Source organism: Idiotropiscis lumnitzeri, chromosome 1 (assembly GCF_059441095.1).
Source record: "Idiotropiscis lumnitzeri isolate Australia: NSW breed Sydney's pygmy pipehorse chromosome 1, RoL_Ilum_1.0, whole genome shotgun sequence".
In the NCBI taxonomy this organism is placed as follows: domain Eukaryota; kingdom Metazoa; phylum Chordata; class Actinopteri; order Syngnathiformes; family Syngnathidae; genus Idiotropiscis; species Idiotropiscis lumnitzeri.
In genome coordinates this window covers 4,029,783-4,049,164 of record NC_142391.1, presented here as the reverse complement: position 1 = coordinate 4,049,164, position 19,382 = coordinate 4,029,783, and the positions used below count along the sequence as shown (strand labels likewise).

The 19,382-nt window shown below is 39.4% G+C and overlaps 1 protein-coding gene and 3 gene segments (V, D, J or C); 2 read left to right on the top strand and 2 right to left on the bottom strand.

The window, feature by feature from the left end:
- Positions 1-2,594: 2,594 nt before the first annotated feature.
- LOC148342825 (receptor expression-enhancing protein 6) lies at positions 2,595-11,212 on the bottom strand. 2 transcript variants are annotated; one of them, XM_088311337.1, is made up of 6 exons: positions 11,120-11,212; positions 10,899-11,021; positions 7,832-7,925; positions 6,369-6,507; positions 5,008-5,198; positions 2,595-2,984 (listed from the first exon to the last, which is right to left on the bottom strand). In XM_088311337.1, the coding sequence occupies exons 2-6, from the start codon at positions 11,011-11,013 to the stop codon at positions 2,978-2,980; spliced, it is 546 nt and encodes a 181-aa protein (XP_088167463.1). In that variant the 5' UTR covers positions 11,014-11,021; positions 11,120-11,212; the 3' UTR covers positions 2,595-2,977. The 2 variants fall into 2 exon arrangements, with proteins under 2 accessions (XP_088167463.1, XP_088167454.1); XM_088311328.1 differs by having other exon boundaries at positions 5,030-5,198.
- A 544-nt stretch (positions 11,213-11,756) lies between these two features.
- On the top strand, positions 11,757-13,101 carry LOC148342824 (putative non-functional immunoglobulin kappa variable 1-37). The segment is given in 2 exon segments: positions 11,757-12,369; positions 12,522-13,101. Coding segments are annotated over 2 exon segments (360 nt in total).
- Positions 13,102-14,068: 967 nt separating this feature from the next.
- On the bottom strand, positions 14,069-18,712 carry LOC148342822 (Ig kappa-b4 chain C region-like). The segment is given in 2 exon segments: positions 14,069-14,459; positions 18,595-18,712. Coding segments are annotated over 2 exon segments (450 nt in total).
- LOC148342823 (Ig kappa chain V region 3547-like) lies at positions 15,915-16,708 on the top strand. The segment is given in 2 exon segments: positions 15,915-16,020; positions 16,157-16,708. Coding segments are annotated over 2 exon segments (360 nt in total).
- Positions 18,713-19,382: the final 670 nt, after the last annotated feature.

Here is a 19,382-nt window from a genome sequence, read left to right as displayed (position 1 = left end):
ACGGCCTTGTTAAACACCTCAATAACCTACTGTATTGTACATATGGAAATAAAACAATATTTAAAACAAAGATGTAAGAAAAATAATCGGTCGGTGTTACTCAAACTTTTTGTGTTCAAGTGTTCATTAGAAAGAAAGTTTCATTCCTAAAGCTCTTGACTTCTTAGTTTAATTTGTTCGTTTTGCACTTCTCAGATTATTGTTTGTCTTGGAAATACTCGTTCCCGTAAATTGTGGTCTGGTTGCAAATAAAAAAAAAAGGTTTTTTTATTTATTTATTTTTTAGAGGGGAAGTCAAGTGAATAATTTTATTTCCAATATGCCCCACTTGACTAAACACGATATTCGCATTAATGTCGCGTTTGTGGAATGTTTTTCCCATTTATTTATTTAATTATTTTATTTCGCATGGAATATGAATTAATCCAACAATTTCTACCATCTCGGGCGGCCATTTTGCTACTCGCTGTCGACGATAAATGACATCATCGTTGATCACGGCTCAGGTAACGACCAATCACGGCTCAGTTTACGAACGTCACGTGACTAAACTCAGATAACAGGTGAGCTGTGATTGGTCGTTAGCAGAGCCCTGAACGACTGTGTCATTTTCACATTTTTCAAGGGGCTTGGTTGCCATCGGAATTTCGTGATTTTTTTCCCGGAAGAGCCGATCTACTTCTGGGGCGCTCTCACCCCACTTGGCTTGATCAAAAAATTGCCCATTTAAAAAACAAATTAACCTCTACGTTCCACGAAAACGTTTTGGCCCTCAAGAAAAAACAATTGGGGGGGGGGGGGAAATCACGAGTACCGACGGGTGTGCTGGGGTCCCCCCCCCCAGGCACAATGTCGCCCCCCACTTGTTGAAAATTAATCAAGTGGTCATTTAGAGTGTGTAGCCAATGTGACTTATTGGAGTAAACACAGATGACAACCATATGTCCATATTCATGCCGTCCGCCGGATACCAAGTTATCTTTGGAGGCAAAAGCTTTTTTGAAAGGGTGCGTCCCGTAATCACTTCCGGTTTGTCGAGCGCTGAATCAGCACGTCGGACAGCGACGCCGCAATGGTTTCAGGACCAAGGAGAGAGACGGAGCGAGAGAGAAGGAAGCGAAGCTAACCCGAATTCATTATTTCGAGGAAGAGGAACTTAAAAATACTTGTGGGTTGCCAAGCCTAAAACTTAATTATTGTCATTGGAGGCGTGGCCAAATAGGTCCGGATAAAGAGCACTTTTCTTTAAATCATGTGTGACTCACCATGAGAAGGAGCTGGTGCTTTGCTACTCTCTATCGATGATCAAAGGAACTACACTTAATACAATCGGTACAAAATAATCGAATTATTTTTGGAGTTTTATTTCAATTGTGCACAATGAAATGCCTTGTTGGAACTATTTTGAAAAGCATGCACGCATAAATATTTTAAAATAACCCTACAGTAAACCATTTGTTTTTTAAAAAGTCAGCAAAAAAATTAACAAGTGAAAAAAATGCCATTTAAAATGTAGATCTTTAAGGTCAGAAAATAGAATAAACAATAAAAATGTACAATCTAAAATCTGCAACACATTTTGTCTCAATGTATTTTTCTTAATTCAAATTGAAAAAAAAAAATTAATGAAATTGAAGTCTGGCTAATTATAATAAAATTTTTATTTTTTAGATATTTCCCAAAATGATAGGTGAACCAGTGGGTGGAGGACTGCAAGTTTGCGAGTGTCTGTCGCTGTATGAACTATTTTCTTTAATATTCCCAAAGCTGAAAATACCCTCAACAGACTCAAAGCGAGGCACCAATGGGCCAGACCAGAATTCATGGCAGATACTGATGACATGCCATTGTTGGTGTTGTTTTGGTTATTTAAAACTAAGACAAAAAAAATGACCACACACACGTACATGCACATGCACGCACACGGTGGTGCTCGACCATTTCCTGCCCATTCTCTGCAGTGCGCCTGCCACAAAAGGGCGTCCCATTGAAGGCCTCTCGAGCGTGAACTCAGCCAAACACAAATTAGAGTCCGGGCAGTTAGGTGGACTGAATGTACTCTCAAGGATTGCTTTTGACTGAACGGCTTAAAAGGATGAAGAGGGGGATGCGTCAGCCAGACAAACTTGTTGTGGGGAGAAAAACAAAGAAGAAAAAAGGGGAAAGCTATAAAATGCACAAGAAGTAAAACAACAACAAAAAAAAAAAAGGATTTTTTTTTACAAAGTCTGTAAAAAATCTAAAATTTTCAAAGTCTGGGGGAGAACTACAAAATGTAAAAAAAAAAATGATTTGGTTGTATGAGCTATAAAAAGTGAAGCAACTATTTAAACATTAAAAAATATATTGTTGCAAAAAGAAAATTCAATCATTTTATCAGTAATATTTTTTAAGAAAAAAAAATAAGAACAAAAATCTGGATTTTAACAAACAGAAGAAACATTTTAGAAATACTTCCAGTTAAAAAAAAAAAAAAAACCTGGGAAAAAATTAAAAAGAAAAAAAATGCCCAAAAAATAATTTTTAATGCTAATGTTAGCATGCACATTTATTTTTATAACCGGGTGCGAACAAAATGCAGAGTGAGAAATGTCTGACAGTTGATCACATTTCCAGTTTATTGTCTCTTCATAATCAGATAACTTATTGGAAAGACTTTAAAAGAAAGACAGAAAAATAGGGCGATCTGTGCGCTTAAGACGAACACAAATGTGGCATCAATTTTTAATCACAGGATTTCATTTCCACACCGCAATGGCTCAGTAATGCACAACATCTTCCGGGAATGCTCGAACCTGGTGATTGCGTCCCACATTGTCACACTTTGTGCTCATCGTATCCACGGTAGGAAAGCGTTTCATTTTTTTTTTCTCTCCTTTGGACAAACAAAAACATCAATACATTCGCACACAAATACACACATTCTCATACAAACTAGTGTTCCCACGCTCCTCACTGGTCCTGGTTGAGAGCCCGATTAACAGCTGAAGACAAAAAAGAAACAAACATTATAGTTTATAGATTTTTTTTTTTTTTGCAAAAGACTCATTTCGAAATAGAGTGGTATTTTAAAGCAGCCAATGAGAGAAGAAGTCAGCTCAGTTGCATACAACCAGAGTCGGTCAGGTTGGTGGTCAGGTCTATCACGAGGAAAGCCACAAAAAAAAGTGTCAAGTCTAACATGACTGCGAAGTAGGGCTGCACGATATTGGGAAAAAAATGACATTGCGATTTTTGGGGAGGCTGCGATGTACATTGCGATATTGAAAAAAGAAAAATTGACTAATTAGCAGGGGGGGGTGAGCAAGACGATCTCTCTAGTCTTAACAATGTAGAGCATAGTGTAGGATGCTGCTTTTATGAAACAAACCAAAAATTTCCGTGTTCAAAAAAAAAAAAAAAACAAGAAACATGGCACGTCCTACGATGTGACTATTGCGCATGCGCACATCGCAATCGTGATGTTCAAACCGCATATCGTGCAGGCCTACTGCGGAGAGACGGGAAGTCGGATATTTTGACTTGTGGCAGCCATTGTAAGCTCAGTGGGTGGCACACAACTGAATTTAAAAGCAAAAACAAAGTCATCCCCTCGTGGACAGTTTCACAAAATAGTTTGGTCAGGTCTATCATGAATAGACCCACAAAAATCCGTCTCAAGCGCCCCTGGGCTGAGTAGACACATATAGTCTTGAGATTTTGGTGTGACAACCGTTTTAGACTCGAGTGCCCCTGCAGCTAGTTTCACTGAGCAACACGAAATTATTTTTATTTACCACAAGCAGACCCACCAAAAAAAAGACTCAAGAACTGACAGTCATCCTTCTTCAATCTGTTACGATTGCTACCAAATTTGCAACACATATTCGACCAGTGGCAACTCATGAATACTAGAGTGTTAGTAGTTTGTAGTCTGATGACCCGCCTTATGACAGAAAACTATAAGCCGGCATCACTTCGAGGTAGCACTTTAAAATGGACAACATTGACTTCTGGGTGGCAAAAACTCTTGATAGCACTGCAAATAAAGCTGAAACCTAAAAACCAAGGTGACTGAGAAAACTGGCAAGTGGCATTGAATGATGATTCTCCGCAACCCGCAGTTTGACGGTGTCAAGTGTCAATTGAAAAGATGTTAGTCGAGGTAAATGTCGTGGAAGATTAAACGGTGATGCTGTAGATGGCCGTGGTGAAATATCACACATGATCGCTGACTCTTCTTGGATTAATGCAGTGCTTCTCAATTATTTTCAGTTACACCCCCCCCCCCAGAAAGAAAAATAAAACAATTCACACCCCCCGCCCCACCACCGACTCTTCGCCGCAACGATAAATAATAGCATTTTTGTTGCAAAACAAACATACACCGTAGAGTCAATACTTGCTGCGCACAACGGGCAATGAGAGCGCCACTGCCAACTACTGGCGGGGATGTGCAATTACACTTTATTGTAGTAGGGTGGGGGAAAAAAAAAGCATGTTCCCCAGGGTCACACGTGCCCCCCAACCCCCAGGGGGGCCCCGCCCAACTATTTGAGAAGCTCTGGATTAATGGCACAGACAGCAAAAGCGCTATAAGGCAGACATTAGCGACTAGGCTAGCCACTACGTTTTGCTAAATGACTCAATTGCAACCCAATCAAACATTTTATTATTAACTCCCCATCACTCCAAATTTAAAAAAAAACAAACAAAAAAAAAAAACATCTAAGCCTATTGGGGTATGTGTAGCGATGCAACCCCTAACTCAAGCTTTTGTCAAGTAGCAGCAGTCAATTTTTATTAAGATCCATATTAGCTTCCACAAAGTGGTCGCTAGGCGTCCTGTCAATCAGTTTGTGCCACCCAGAAGTACCCGAGCGCTACCGTTTCCAAGCATTGCGAAGCGTGAGTATGGCGCGTGAGCAGGTGGGGTGATGGTTGCCGGGGGTAACGCATGCAGGAGCGAGGGCAGCTGCGGACGGCGTGCACCGGCATGCCGTATAGATAAAATGTGGTGGTACTTGCATGTACACTGTGGGTATCTCACCCTCCTGCGTGACGCTCTCCGACACGCTCTTGGCCTTGGCGCTCAGGTCGCTCACCACGCCGTCCATGGCGGCCTGATGTTTCAGGAAGAAGGGCCGGATGAGGCGCTTGTAAAGGATATCGGAGCCGTTCCACGTGACGGGAGCCATGCACCAGATGAGGAAGACGCACTGTGGGGAGACGCCGTTCGCCGATTCATTTCGGCCAGTAGGATTATAAAACATTTTTTTCATTAAATATTTGCCGTGTTCAGTGAACACTTATATCCATTTAGTTCAAATTTTATGTTAATTAGGTTTCAGCGTTACAGACATTGCATTTATCTGAATTAAAAAAAAAAAAAAAAAGACAAAATTGTACGCATTTTTCGCTGGACAACGACAATATGTCTATTTTATTTATTTAGTATCTTCATAAGTTGAGGTCTGCAGTCCACATTATTAAAACATGAAAAGTTGAAGCGATAAAGCCACAAATTTGTTTGCATTATCGTTGAAATCTGATTTAAATTGAAATCACACGTGTATGGGATCATTTTGTGAAGTTATGCTAGAGAAGTTGTTTTGTAAATTAACTCAAACTGAGGTCGAGCTTTCATATTAATTTAGGGGGGGACAAACTTTTTGATCGGCGGGCCAGAATGTTTTCTAAAAATTTGACAGAGGGGCCGGACCAGGAGCAGATGGATGGAGTGTTTTGGTAATCTCACCTCATCTGAGAAAAAAAAAATAATTTAATAATAATTAAATTATCATTAATTATAATTATAATAATAATAATTTAATAAATTAATTTTAAATGAAAGTGAACAAAAGAATGACAATATATCCGTCTTTGAAAAACCACAGTATTGAGAAAATAAAACATGAACAAGGTTTATTCATTTCATTTTTTTTTCAAGTTCAGCGGGCCAGATTAAAACGTTTAACGCGCCGCATGCAGCCCCCGGGCCGTAGTTTGCCCACACCTGTATTAATTCATGGCCCATATGCCTATTTGAGCTTAAACCATTCATAAAACATACAAGTATAATAAATATATTATAGTTCATTGTAAGTCATGATCATTTATCGCTTGTGTTTGTCAAAAAAATACAAGGGAAGGGAACCTTAAAAATGATCGCATATTAAGCAATAACATTATTGAGGGGGACAACCAAGGCGAGGTTAAAAGAAATAAAGAAACACCAACTAACCTTATTTTTAGTCTTATTTTACAGCGGTTAACTTTTTACATCCGTACAGCATTTGGCTCTTGAGGCGTCTAAAGGGTGACATGAAGCTCCCCATTGCATGCATTGTCCACAAGAGGGCGCTGTGCCCACACGCAGGCAGACGTACCTTCCCTGCGTAGTAAAAGGGGAACCAGAAGAGGAAGATGTCAGAGAAGGCCTCCACGATGCTGAAGAGTCCGTACACCACCCAGTAGGTGAGCCACTGCGTGTCGTCTTCCTTCACCGTGCTCTCGATGGCTTTGATACTTCAAAAAGAACACAAATTCAACTCATCCCTTAAGCAAAATACTCATCTGTTATTCTGATATGAGCAGAAAGGCCTGCACTTGTCCAAAAACAAACTGTGATCATTCAAAATATACATGTTAATAATCACAATAGCTTAAAACTGTATTTTGGAAAATGGCGGCCAAACGTGTTGACTCAAGCAAAAAAAAAAAAAAAAAAAAAAAAAAAGGCTAAATGCTAAAAACATAATGCCACAGGTTTTGAATTGGGCATGCACAAGTTTAAAAAAATATACATATATATTATATTTATTATTTATTTTAGCATTTTGCCTATATTATACCAAACATGTGAGTAAATATTGAATATTCTAACAATGTTTACTTAATTTTCCAAACAGATTTGTATTATGTACCCCAAATGCTAAGAAAAAAAAGTTGTTTTTTTAAATAACTCGCAGATGCAAAAGTAAATACCCAGTGGCATGATGGAGAAAACAAGGTTTTAGCATTTAGCCTTCAAGTACGTTCAAACATATTCACAAATATGCTCGAGCACATTTGTGAGTATGTTCAAACGTATTTGCGCTAGATTGGCAGTTCCACACTTCTGTAGGACAATATAAAAAGGCTGGATTGTAAATAGCGGTCGGAGGTGATTATCGACTCGAGTATTTGTTAGAGGTTATACATGTGTTATAGTACGAATTTTTATTTGCGTCTCTACAAAGAACGATCATTTAAAAAAATTGTGTGACAATACTCATAGCGTATTCTCATAAATCGAAGCTGCAGGGTGCTTTTATTTACATGACTGCAGAGTGGCAGGCATCAATTTTTAGGGGTGAGATCTGTATTTGTACAAAAGCATTTTAATAGAATTACTTATAAAGTGAAAAGTACACATTCTTCAATCAGTCCGTAAATGAAGGATAATAAAATGCGGGCATGGCATTTATTGCAGTTAACTATTCGAGAGAAATTCCAATGAGAAAAGAACAAACAAAAAATGAGTCGAAAAATAGACAAATGTGACAAAGAAAAATTAAAAACTCCCAAAAATTTGAAGAAAAAAATTGCAAAAATATTCGGAAAAAAAGACTCAATTCAGAACCAGCTAAAATACTGCTCAAGAATACTGAATTATTAGAACAAAAAAATGACATATTACAAAATTATACTCGTTACAAAAATTACAAAAACTAAAAAAATAAAATGTACAATGAGAATAAAATAAAATCTTAGAAATATCCTGTTAAGCATAACATTTATTGAAAACAGACAATTGGGCGTATTCCATGTCGCCGTGGGACTACGGTGCGTGCGTGAAGCTGATACATACGAGAAATAGGCCGGATAGACGAAGCCGATGAGGTTGCATAGCAACGACGCTCCGTACCCGAAGAGGAGATAGATTCCGACCAAACCCAGGGCACCTGCAAAGAGCAAAAGCAGAGCACAAGTTTCACACAGGAAGCAATTTGAATCAGTGACGCGCCAGCAGCAGGATGAGGAGGAGTGCAAACAGTGAGACTGAAACTTTCTCAGTGGCTCTGAACTCAAACATGAGTCATCACATTACTGACAAAATGTAAATATTTGGCTAGCTTGAGACTAAACGGGGCGCCGAGGGCGATGGAATATGATGCGGTGGCGCGTGATGTGTCGCTGGATCTCATTTTGCTTCCACCAGAAGCCTGAACTGGAAGAACCGCTTCAAAACCTCAAAAGGGACCAACCCTGAAAGCATACGTGATGTTCCGGAAGGAAGAGATTTGCAGGGAGAAAACTGAAGCCATGAGAAATGGGAAAACTAATGTGGAAAATTTAGGAAGGAGGAATAACTACAAATATTTATTTTTTTTCTCAAAAATACAAAAATAGTTGATGGAAAAAAAACAGATTAAAGAAAAACTTGAAAATGTTAGGATACAAAAAGTTGGAACCCAATTTTTCTTTTAATTATTATTTAATATTTTTTGCTTCTGGAAAACTTCTGCTTCACAATTTTATTAGTAATATTGCAAGTTGATTTATAGTGTGCGACCCTAAAATTACAAATCAAGGCCATGCCTTATTTGGGAAAAAAAATTACTGTGGAAAATTAATAAAGTACAACAAAATATCTAAAAAAAATACTAAATATTTTTACATTTTTTGAAAAGAAAGACCACATTGCATTAAACAAACAATGCAAACACATTTGATAAACGATAAGAAAATACATTAGAAGAAATAGCTGAAAAAAACTACATGAAACTGATACAAAATATCTCAAATAAAATATGACAAATGGTTGGAAAAAATATGAACAAAAGAAAAAACATCTGAAAATATTTTTTTTAAAAATACAAAAATCTTGACCATAAAAATCTGAAGAAATATTAAAATATGAAATGACAAACACACAGAAATAAAAAAAAATTAAATAAAATGTGATAATAAAAAAAAAAAAAAAATACAAAATAAAGCCCAAAACAAATGAAAACAAAGACAGAATACAAACATTAAAAACAATTGCCCAAAAAATATGTAAATGAGAAAAATCTGAAAACGTATTGCAGGTTATCAGTCCTATTTAAAAAAAATTGAAAGGCGCTGCAATTTGCATAAAATTTGCATGTACTTTGCACAGGTGTCAATACAGGCGCAGGTGCTCTACTGTCTGCTTCAACTGAAACCAAGAATCAATTTAAACCAAAAGCACAAACTCTTTTGCAAAATTTTGACAAGATGGTCAAAACAATATCCGCTCACAACCTCGCGCCACGACAGCAGCTTGTGATGTCACTTCGGAAAGAAAATCATATGCGCGATAAATTAATAACTGGGCTCACATTCCGGTCAGGTCGCTTGGCCGTGACACAGTGTCGGACTTGTCGGTTGCCTTCCCCTTTTTGCCACTGAGGCGGAAACGAATTGACAGCCACCTCCAGTGACATCCCAGCCGAGCTTCGCAACTCTGGATGGGATAAAAATACTCGTGGGACCAGCTGGGAGCGTGTGTGTTGGGTCATTCAACAGCAATGAAGAATGTGTATGTTGCGTAAGATCTTAAAGAATGAACGTTCACTAGCGTGTATATGGAGCAGACGGATAAGATGTTAATCAAAAACAAATTTATCATCAAATGAGTCAACAACTTTTTTGACGACTGATGAATTGTTCAGAGGCCTTCTTTAATGTAAAATGGTCCAAATCCTCAAACTTCAACCTTTCAAAACTATATATTCTGAGTTCTGTCAACCTCAATGAAATCAAACTGATTATCTCCGAGGACATGGCAAACATTTGCTTTAAATAGGGAACGCATTGATCAATATTTTTGCCTATTTTCTGAAATGTTACAAACCAAAGTAGTAACAGAATCACAATCATTTTTTTATTATCTTAAATTATGCCCTATGTTTATGTAAACGGGTGAAAATTATCGTCAATGAAAATCAGCAATCATTTGAAAAAATAAATACATAAACATATTAATTGATTAATTAACAGGCCTACTCGTAATATGAAATAAACATGAGCTATACCCTAAAACAGGGTGGGCAAACTTTTGGATTGGCGGGCCACAATGGGTTCGAAAATTTGACAGAGGGGTCGGACCAGGAGCAGATGGATGGAGTGTTTTGGTCACCTCACCTCATCGGAGAAAAAAAATACATTTAATTATAAATGAAAGTGAACAAAAGTATTACAACAATATACATGTCCCCGAAAAACCACAGTATTTAGAAAATAAAACATTAACAAGGTTTATTCGTTTAATTTTTTTTCACGGTCAGCGGGCCGGATTAAAACGTTTAACGGGCCGCATGTGGCCCCCGGGCCGTAGTTTGCCCACGCCTGCCCTATACTATGACAACACAACTTTATTTATATCATGATGTTTGTAACCTGAATCTCTTTTTAGGTGTCAGCATATTGGCAATTTTAATCACTTTTGAGGAAGCATTAATTAGTCATGGAAATTAACTCATTTGCTATCTGCCCAAAAACAGAGAAAGTGCAGCGTATTGGAACTAATTGACTTATTTTTTTCCCCTTTTCTTTTGGTACTTACTGTGCATCCCAGTCTGTATTTTGGGGGTTCAATGAGTACTTCCACTCTGACTAAACCTTTTTCATCACATGCATCTGCACCTCTACCGGAGTACAGAGTGCGAGTACATTACTTTTAGCACCTAAGTCTCTAATTAACGGAAGAGGAAGCAAAAGTTTGCAGTAAAAGTCCAGAATGTGCAAATGTGTTGTCGGGTGACGTCATCAGGGCTAGCTCATGGAAAACTTGCTAGCTTGATGCAGAAGAGGTCGCTTTTATTTTTAAACGTCATCCTCAGACGTTGTTTTTTATTTTTAAAAAAAGAGGAGGAGAGGAGGCGGGGGTTGCAGCGATTGTATGGACGTACCCAAGACGATATATTCTCTTTTCATTCCCGTTTTTTGCTCCAGCGTCGCCAGCTGGTCGGTGACAAAGTTCTTCTCATGGAGCAAAGTCACAAATCGCTCCTTGAACTGACTCATTGTCGAGCCTGGAAAGCAACGGCAAAAGACGGAGGTGTGACAAATGACACGAAACAAAAGACGACTGGGGAGAATTCGGTGTTGAAAGCCGCTTGTTTTTACTGACCTTTATAGAAAAAGTTGCCCCTGAAAAGACAGCTTTTGAATAGCAGCTTTGGTGGAGTCGGGAGGGGGCGGGGGTAGGGAACCGAGGGGGGATGCCGGCTGGCCAATCAATCGGTTTAAACCACAGGGGGAGGAGTTGGGGGACGCTAGCTGGCCAATCAGAGACGAGAGTAACGTTCACGGCGACAGGTGAAGGGGAAAAAAACGGTTCTTGGAGTCAGAAACATTGATGACAAAAATTACAAATAAAAATATAACGGCAACGATAATTTGGTTGTCCGTCCTGTAAAATACATATTTATAGCACCTGAATTTTTTTCCAAATTACAATTAAATAAAGTTACATTTTATTTTAATATACTGATTATTATTTCAATTCCTCTTATATATATATATATATATATATATATATATATATATATATATATTTAGAGAATGATAAGAGACACGAATTTAGAAGATAATTATTGTTATTTTGATGTATAATATTCCAAAGTAGAAGAATCAACAAAAGTTGCTCATCAAGAGGAATTTCAAGAATATTTAACCTCACAGTAATATTTCAGACAAGACATTTAGGCAATGGATGACTTGTTTTGTGTGATTGTTTGTTTCTCTTCAGCAGGTGGAATGCATTGTTTGCGGAGTCTGCAGATTGACTTGACAAGTGGGCAGGCCGTGGAAACGCCAACGCCGAACGTTGGCTGAGTTTTGGTCATAACATCACAAAAACACTGCCCCAGAATCAGACGGGAATGACTAGGTGACCCCAAAGCGAGCCAGGACAAAGGCTGGGAAAACCAACGGCGAAGTTCCCAACTAGGGACTGGACCCCATCCTCGACTGTTCTTGTGGAGAAACACAAACAATGAACTGCATTTTTCAAGAACGCCAACTTGGTCCTCATTGCTGTGATCAAGACTTTAAGGAAGCAAATCATACTGCCTTCCAGTAGTTGAAGTTTTGGTGTGACAAGATGCTAAGTGCAGTCATGCAGCAGCCGACGCCCTTAGACTGACATGGAAAAGTCCAAAGCATCTAAAAAAAAAAAACACAAAATAAAACAGGAAGCTTTGACCTCTCACTTTCACAAATCCAGATGCACTTTATTTGCATAAGCTTCTACGCTTAGCTGCTCCGCCACGTCTTCAAAAGTCTGCACCCCTCTTTTCACACAAACTCCACTCGCAATCTGAGTCAGGATGTGGTCGCCCGTACACGTGCTCGTTCTTTGCGTTCTGCTGATTCCAGGTGAGATTATTTGAAATGTGGTGTCGATATGTGATGATGATCGTAGTAGATTTAAGTCTGTAACTTTTCATGTGAGTCTAAAAGTTTGACATCTGCTTAAAATTTGGTGTTACTTCACAGAGGAGCTTACGATCTCATTCGTCTCATTTCAGGATCTTCCGCCGAGGATTTTGTGAGGCAGCCGGACAGAATCAAGTCCGTCTCTCTCGGAGGGACGGTGACCATCACCGCCACGGGGAGTTCAAACATTGGTAGCTACCTCAGTTGGTACCAATTGAAACCCGGACAGGCTCCCAAACTGCTCATCTACTCTGTATCCAATCGCTTCTCCGACACGCCATCTCGATTCAGCGGCACAAAATCCGGCACCAACTACGCTCTGACCATCACTGGCGTCCAGTCGGAAGACGCGGCTGATTACTACGCTCTCGGCCATCACGTAGGTGGCAGGTTGACACGGTGATTGAGAGGCGGACAAAAACCTCCTTGGACTTTGAGAGAAGTGAAAGTGGCCTGCAAGAAAAGGTGGCAAGCATGACTGGTCATCAAGCAGAAGCGTCGGCAAGCTGCTGAATCACTCAAGCAGACTGACAACATGATTAGTTTTATTTTGAATATTTGTCATTTTCTTTTTTTTTTTTGGGATGAGTATTTCTTTTTCTCAGGGGCAGAATCTTCCCCTTGAAAAAAGACATTGTAAATCAAATCTCATCAAGCAGAACTGGCAGCAAGCTACTGAATCACTATATATATATATATATATATATATATATATATATATATATATATATATATATATATATATATATATATACACACTTGCATTCTGTAATTCTGATTTGAATTGTTTCCTTTTTATTGAGTGTGTGTGGGGGGGACTTAAAGAAAATAATATTTCTGTAATAATTTAAATCAAACACTAATTATTAAGTTATTCTACTTTTTATGTTATTTTTTTTCCCAATGGTTGTTGTCTTTAATTTATCGGCGTAAACTATGATCAAGTGTTTTTAACCATTGTCCACCATTTTCCTTTTGTCATTATGTCGCGACGCACTTTTATATAAGTCAAGAACAATAAAAATAAATAAATGGGTCATTAGAAATTACCTATGAATATATGCATATCATTTTTAAACATTCACACAAACATAGTAGTAAAGGCATATTGACAGAAAATAGAAAAAAAAAAAGCAGTGAGTTACATGTTAGTGCCGTGACACACCAGGGATCCGCTAAATTTTTTTTCTACCTGACCGTAACCCTCCCGTAATGAAACTGCGGCCCACTTTTGAGTCCCAAACCCACCAGTTGAAAATCCCTTCCATATATTCCGTTATAATTATGCTTATTGAATTTTAAATATTTTACTTTAGTGAACATTTTTTTTATGAAATCAGGAATGTATAAATGTCATATTATAGGATATTATATTTATATATTCATTTAATTTTGATATAAATATTTTTAATAAAGCCCCATTCGTATTCATTGTTTTTATTTAACAAATCACATTTGATCAAACTTTGTTTACGTGTGGTTTTTATTATTATTGGTCACAATTATCATTAAAGAGTAAACTACTAAATAAAATTACAATAAATGTGTTTCTATCATCCATTTTAGGCGCGCGACATTCCTTGGTCGCGTTCCTAATTTGCTTCCCTTGTCCAATAAGCAGCCGCGACACACACCGATGTTGAGACTCATACATTTTATTTCACAATGCTTCAAAGACGCGGCTTCGAGCTCGGGACGTTACTCCAAGCATTGTCCCGGCTCCGGCAGAGTTTGCGTGACGGGGTTGTGCCCGTCTAGGCTGGCCTCGCAGCTCACCGATTGGGCGATGCTCCACTCGTCCGCTGAGAGGCTCAAGGTGCTGGTCCAGCTGTAAAGGCCGTCCCCGTCCCCCTCTCCCAGGGGGCTGTGTGACACCCCTGAGGTCCTGGGGGTCCCGCCCACCTTCCAGCCCAACGTCCAGGCTGGCGGTGAGCCTCCGTTGGCCACGCATACGGCCGTGGCCTTGCCTGTCTGCAGCTGCTCTTTGGAAGGAGGGAAGACGGTCAGGGTGGGCCGACGCACCACACCCGCTGTCGGGGGGACAGGACAGAAGAGTTATCACGGTTATTTCAATTACACACGATTGCAACGGCATTTAGGTCAAGGCTCGGGTCATGTCAATCCACAAGAACACATTTTGTTCAACACTTTTTTTTTTGTGCTTGGCAACTTGCACTTAAAGGCTTGTAAAATTGTTCTCATCAACATTTTTTCCGTCGTTGCTTTGTAGAGCCAAACTTTGAGGAAGCAGCGAATATCAGCATGGCGATTCTGGTTTTCAGCTCTTACTCAAGAAACGTGTGGGCAATTTTTGTTTTGTAAAAAAATGAAAATAATAAGGATAATGTTAGTGAGCATTCTTGATGAATTTGGGCTTGATTTTTTTGTTTTTTTACTTTATAAGACAATTATTGACAAATTTAAGTACAAAATTGAAATTGTTCACAAAATGAACAACTGAGGAATTTCAGAAGTGGAAACATGGATTGTGCCGAATACGCTGACCATTTTTGGCATTTGAATATTATGAATTGTTCAAGAATGAAATGTTTGAAGGGTTGGAAAAGAGAAAAATAATCGAAACAATTTTTGGTCCAAAACAAGAGACGTTAACGTAAATAGCGAAGAGAAAATCCGTTACTTACAGCTAAGGACGACTTTGGTTCCTTCACCGAAACTCCACCACAGCGATGCAAAGCGGTGAAGCGGCCGTACAAAAACCTCGTCGACTGTCAATGAGCGACGATCCGATGACGGTTTCCTTCCTGAAATGTGTGTGCGGTCAGTCAACGGCCTTTTGGGATTGGTCAACACGGCAGACTCCAAGAGGTACGAAATATGCCCATTTTTGCTAAAAAAAAAAATTTTATAAAAAAAAAAAATACGCAGATATCGATGCCCTCACTGACGAGGAAGAGTCCAATGAGTCAAAAAACAAACAAAAAAAAAACAGGAAGAAGTGGCCGATCACTTTCACAAAGGCAGGTGCGCTCGCAGCTTCATTTGCATGCGGAAATCATTTCACACAAACTCATCAAAACGCGTTTTTGGTTTATCAATGACTCAAAATTGACGATAGCTGCGAATGGGTGTATCAATGCTTGAAATGTGGAGCTGGGCTGAAAAATTCCAGTTTTTGGAATTATGAATCAGTGCAAGGTGGTCCTCAGTTCACCATTTGAGTTTCCAAGGAAGCGATGCGGAATCGTGATTAGCATGTCTGCCTCGCAGTTAGAATGTTCCGGGTTCAAATCTGTTTTTCTGTGAGAAAAATACACTCATCACGCTCCAACCAGAATTGCTTCTCCGGAATCGAACCCACGACCTCTGCACTGCGAGGCCGTCGTGCTAACCAGTCGACCAGCAATCATTGCCTGGTGTGAAAGATTCCCAAAAACAGGAAGTGGCGATCTTTCACTTTCATGTGGACAGGTGCACTCGCAGTTTTATTTGCATGAGCTTCTGCGCTTGACCGCTCCGCCGCCTCTTGAAAAGTCCGCACCCCTCTTTTCAGGCAAACGCCACTCGCAATCTGAGTCAGGATGTGGTCGCCCGTACTCCCGCTCGTCCTTTGCGTTCTGCTGATTGCAGGTGAGCGAAATATATGAGAATAATCATCATCAATTTAGGTCACCAACGATTCATCCTAGTGCAAAAAGTTTGACATCCACTTTTTATTTGGTGTTGCTTCGCAGTGGAGGTTACGTTCTCATTCGTCTCATTTCAGGATCTTCCGCCGAGGATTTTGTGAGGCAGCCGGACAGAATCAAGTCCGTCTCTCTCGGAGGGACGGTGACCATCACCGCCACGGGGAGTTCAAACATTGGTAGCTACCTCAGTTGGTACCAATTGAAACCCGGACAGGCTCCCAAACTGCTCATCCACTATGTATCCGATCGCTTCTCCGACACGCCATCTCGATTCAGCGGCACAAAATCCGGCACCAACTACGCTCTGACCATCACTGGCGTCCAGTCGGAAGACGCGGCCGATTACTATGCTCTCGGCTATCACGGAGGTGACAGGTTGACACGGTGATTGAGAGACGTACAAAAACCTCCTTGGACTTTGAGAGAAGTGAAAGTGGCCTGCAAGAAAAGGTGATAAGCAGAAGACTGAATGTTGAGCATGACTGGTCATCAAGCAGAACTGGCTGCAAGCTACGGAATCACTATATATATATATAAATATATATATATATATATATATATATATACAGTGACAACTTGCATTTATTTTCTAATTCTGATTTGAATTGTTTCCATTTTATTGAGTGTGTGTGGGGGGGACTAAAAGAAAATAATATTTCTGTAATAATTTAAATCAAACACTAATTAAACACTAAGTTATTGTACTTTTTATTGAATTTTTTTTCCCAATGAAAGTGTGGTATGGTCGTTGTTTTTAATTTATCGCCGTTAACTATCATCAGGTGTTTTTAACCACTGTCCACCATTTTCCTTTTGTCATTAAGTCGCGACCCACTTTTATAGAAGTCAAGAACAATAAAAATAAATAAATGTGCCATTAGAAATTACCTATAAATATATTTATATCTTGTTTAAACATACGCACAAACACAGTAGTAATGGCATATTGACAGAAAATAGAGTATTTCTTTAAAAAAAAACAATGAGTTGTATCTTAGTGCCGTGACACACCAGGGACCCCCTAAATTTTTTTTATACCCCTCTGTGACCTCCCGTAATGAAACTGCAGCCCACTTTTGAGTCCCAAACCCACCAGTTGAAAATCCCTTCCATATATTCCGTTATAATTATGCTTATTGAATTTTAAATATTTTACTTTAGTGAACATTTTTTTTATGAAATCAGGAATGTATAAATGTCATATTATAGGATATAATATTTATATATTCATTTAATTTTGATATAAATATTTTTAATAAAGCCCCAATCGTATTCATTGTTTTTATTTAACAAATCACATTTGATCAAACTTAGTTTACGTGTGTTTTTTATTATTATTGGTCACAATTATCATTAAAGAGTAAACTAAATAACTAAATAAAATTACAATAAATGTGTTTCTATCATCCATTTTAGGCGCGCGACATTCCTTGGTCGCGTTCCTAATTTGCTTCCCTTGTCCAATAAGCAGCCGCGACACACACCGATGTTGATACTCATACATTTTATTTCACAATGCTTCAAAGACGCGGCTTCAAGCTCGGGACGCTACTCCAAGCATTGTCCCGGCTCCGGCAGGGTTTGCGTGACAGGGTTCTGCCCGTCTAGGCTGGCCTCGCAGCGCACCAATCGGGCGCTGCGCCACTGGCCCGCTGAGAGGCTCAAGGTGCTGGTCCAGCTGTAAAGGCCGTCCCCGTCCACCTCTCCCAGGGGGCTGTGTGACACCCCTGAGGTCCTGGGGGTCCCGCCCACCTTCCAGCCCAACGTCCAGGCTGGCGGTGAGCCCCCGTTGGCCACGCACACGGCCGTGGCCTTGCCTGTCTGCAGCTGCTCTTTGGAAGGAGGGAAGACGGTCAGGGTGGGCCGACGCACCACACCCGCTGTCGGGGGGACAGGACAGAAGAGTTATCACGGTTATTTCAATTGCACACGATTGCAACGGCACTTGGGTCAAGGCTCGGGTCATGCGAATCCATAAAACAGTTGAAAACTTTTTAAGCTTCTTATTGGGCAACATACACGCTTGTGATATATCATAATGAACATTATTTTATCATTTCTTTGCATAAATAGCCAACTTTGAGAGGAAGCTGTTAGCGGCTAACATTAGCATTTTTTTTAGCCCTTACTCATATGAATAATACAACAAACAAATAATAAATAGAGAAATAAGAAAAAGCTTGAAATCAATGAGATTTTTTGGGAGACTTCTGGAATTTTTACACGTGTTTACGTTTGTGTTTTTGAACGGTGTAATGTAGAGAAATTGTAAAATAGTAGTCTTTACATTTAAAGTTGGAATAGAGAAATGCTGAATTTGAGGTGAATCCCTTTTCTTTTTGTTCTTGAACCAAAATTGAAAAATTGTGAGCAAAGTAAACAATTGAGGAATGTGGAAAAAACTGAAGCATCAGAATAATATGAGCTCCATGAAAAACGAAACATTTTTGAGCATTGAAAAAGAGAACGGAAAAATGATTCGAAATCATTTTGGTGCAAAAGGTCTGTTACTTACCAAGGATGAGTTTGGTTCCTTCAGCGAAACTCAACCACAGTGATGCAAAGCGTTGAGGCAGCCGTGAAAAAAAAAAAAAAAAAAAAAAACCTCGTCGACTGTCAATGAGCGACGACATGCTGTTTCCTGAGGTCAATCAAAGGTGGTCAGCTTGCGACCTTTCGGGATTGGTCAGCACTACATTGATATGTGGCAGCATCCAAGAGATACGAAATACTTTTTTTTTTTTTGCTAAAAAACAAAGATATAATTGACCTCACACTGATGTGGAAGAGTGCACTGAGTCCCAAAAAACAGGAAGCGGAGGCCTCTCACTTTCACAAAGGCAGATGCGCTCGCAGCTTCATTTGCATGGGCTTCTGCGCCACTATTTTTCGCACAAATTATTCCCTTAAAAAATTGCATGTCAGGTTTATTGAAGACTCTAAATCAGGGGTGGGCAAACTTTTTGATTGGCGGGCCACAATGGGTTCTAAAATTTGACAGAGGGGCCGGACCAGGAGCAGATGGATGTTGTGTTTTGGTCACCTCACCTCATCGGAGAAAAAGAAAATACATTTAATTTGAAATGAAAGTGAACAAAACCATTACAACAATTTATGTCTTTGAAAAACCACAGTATTTAGAAAATTAAACATTAACAAGGTTTATTCATTTAATTTTTTTCCAAGTTCGGCGGGCCGGATTAAAACGTTGAACGGGCCGCATGTGGCCCGCGGGCCGTAGTTTGCCCACACTTGCTCTAAATAAATCAAAATTAAATACTTGGCTCTCTAATTCCACCCCAA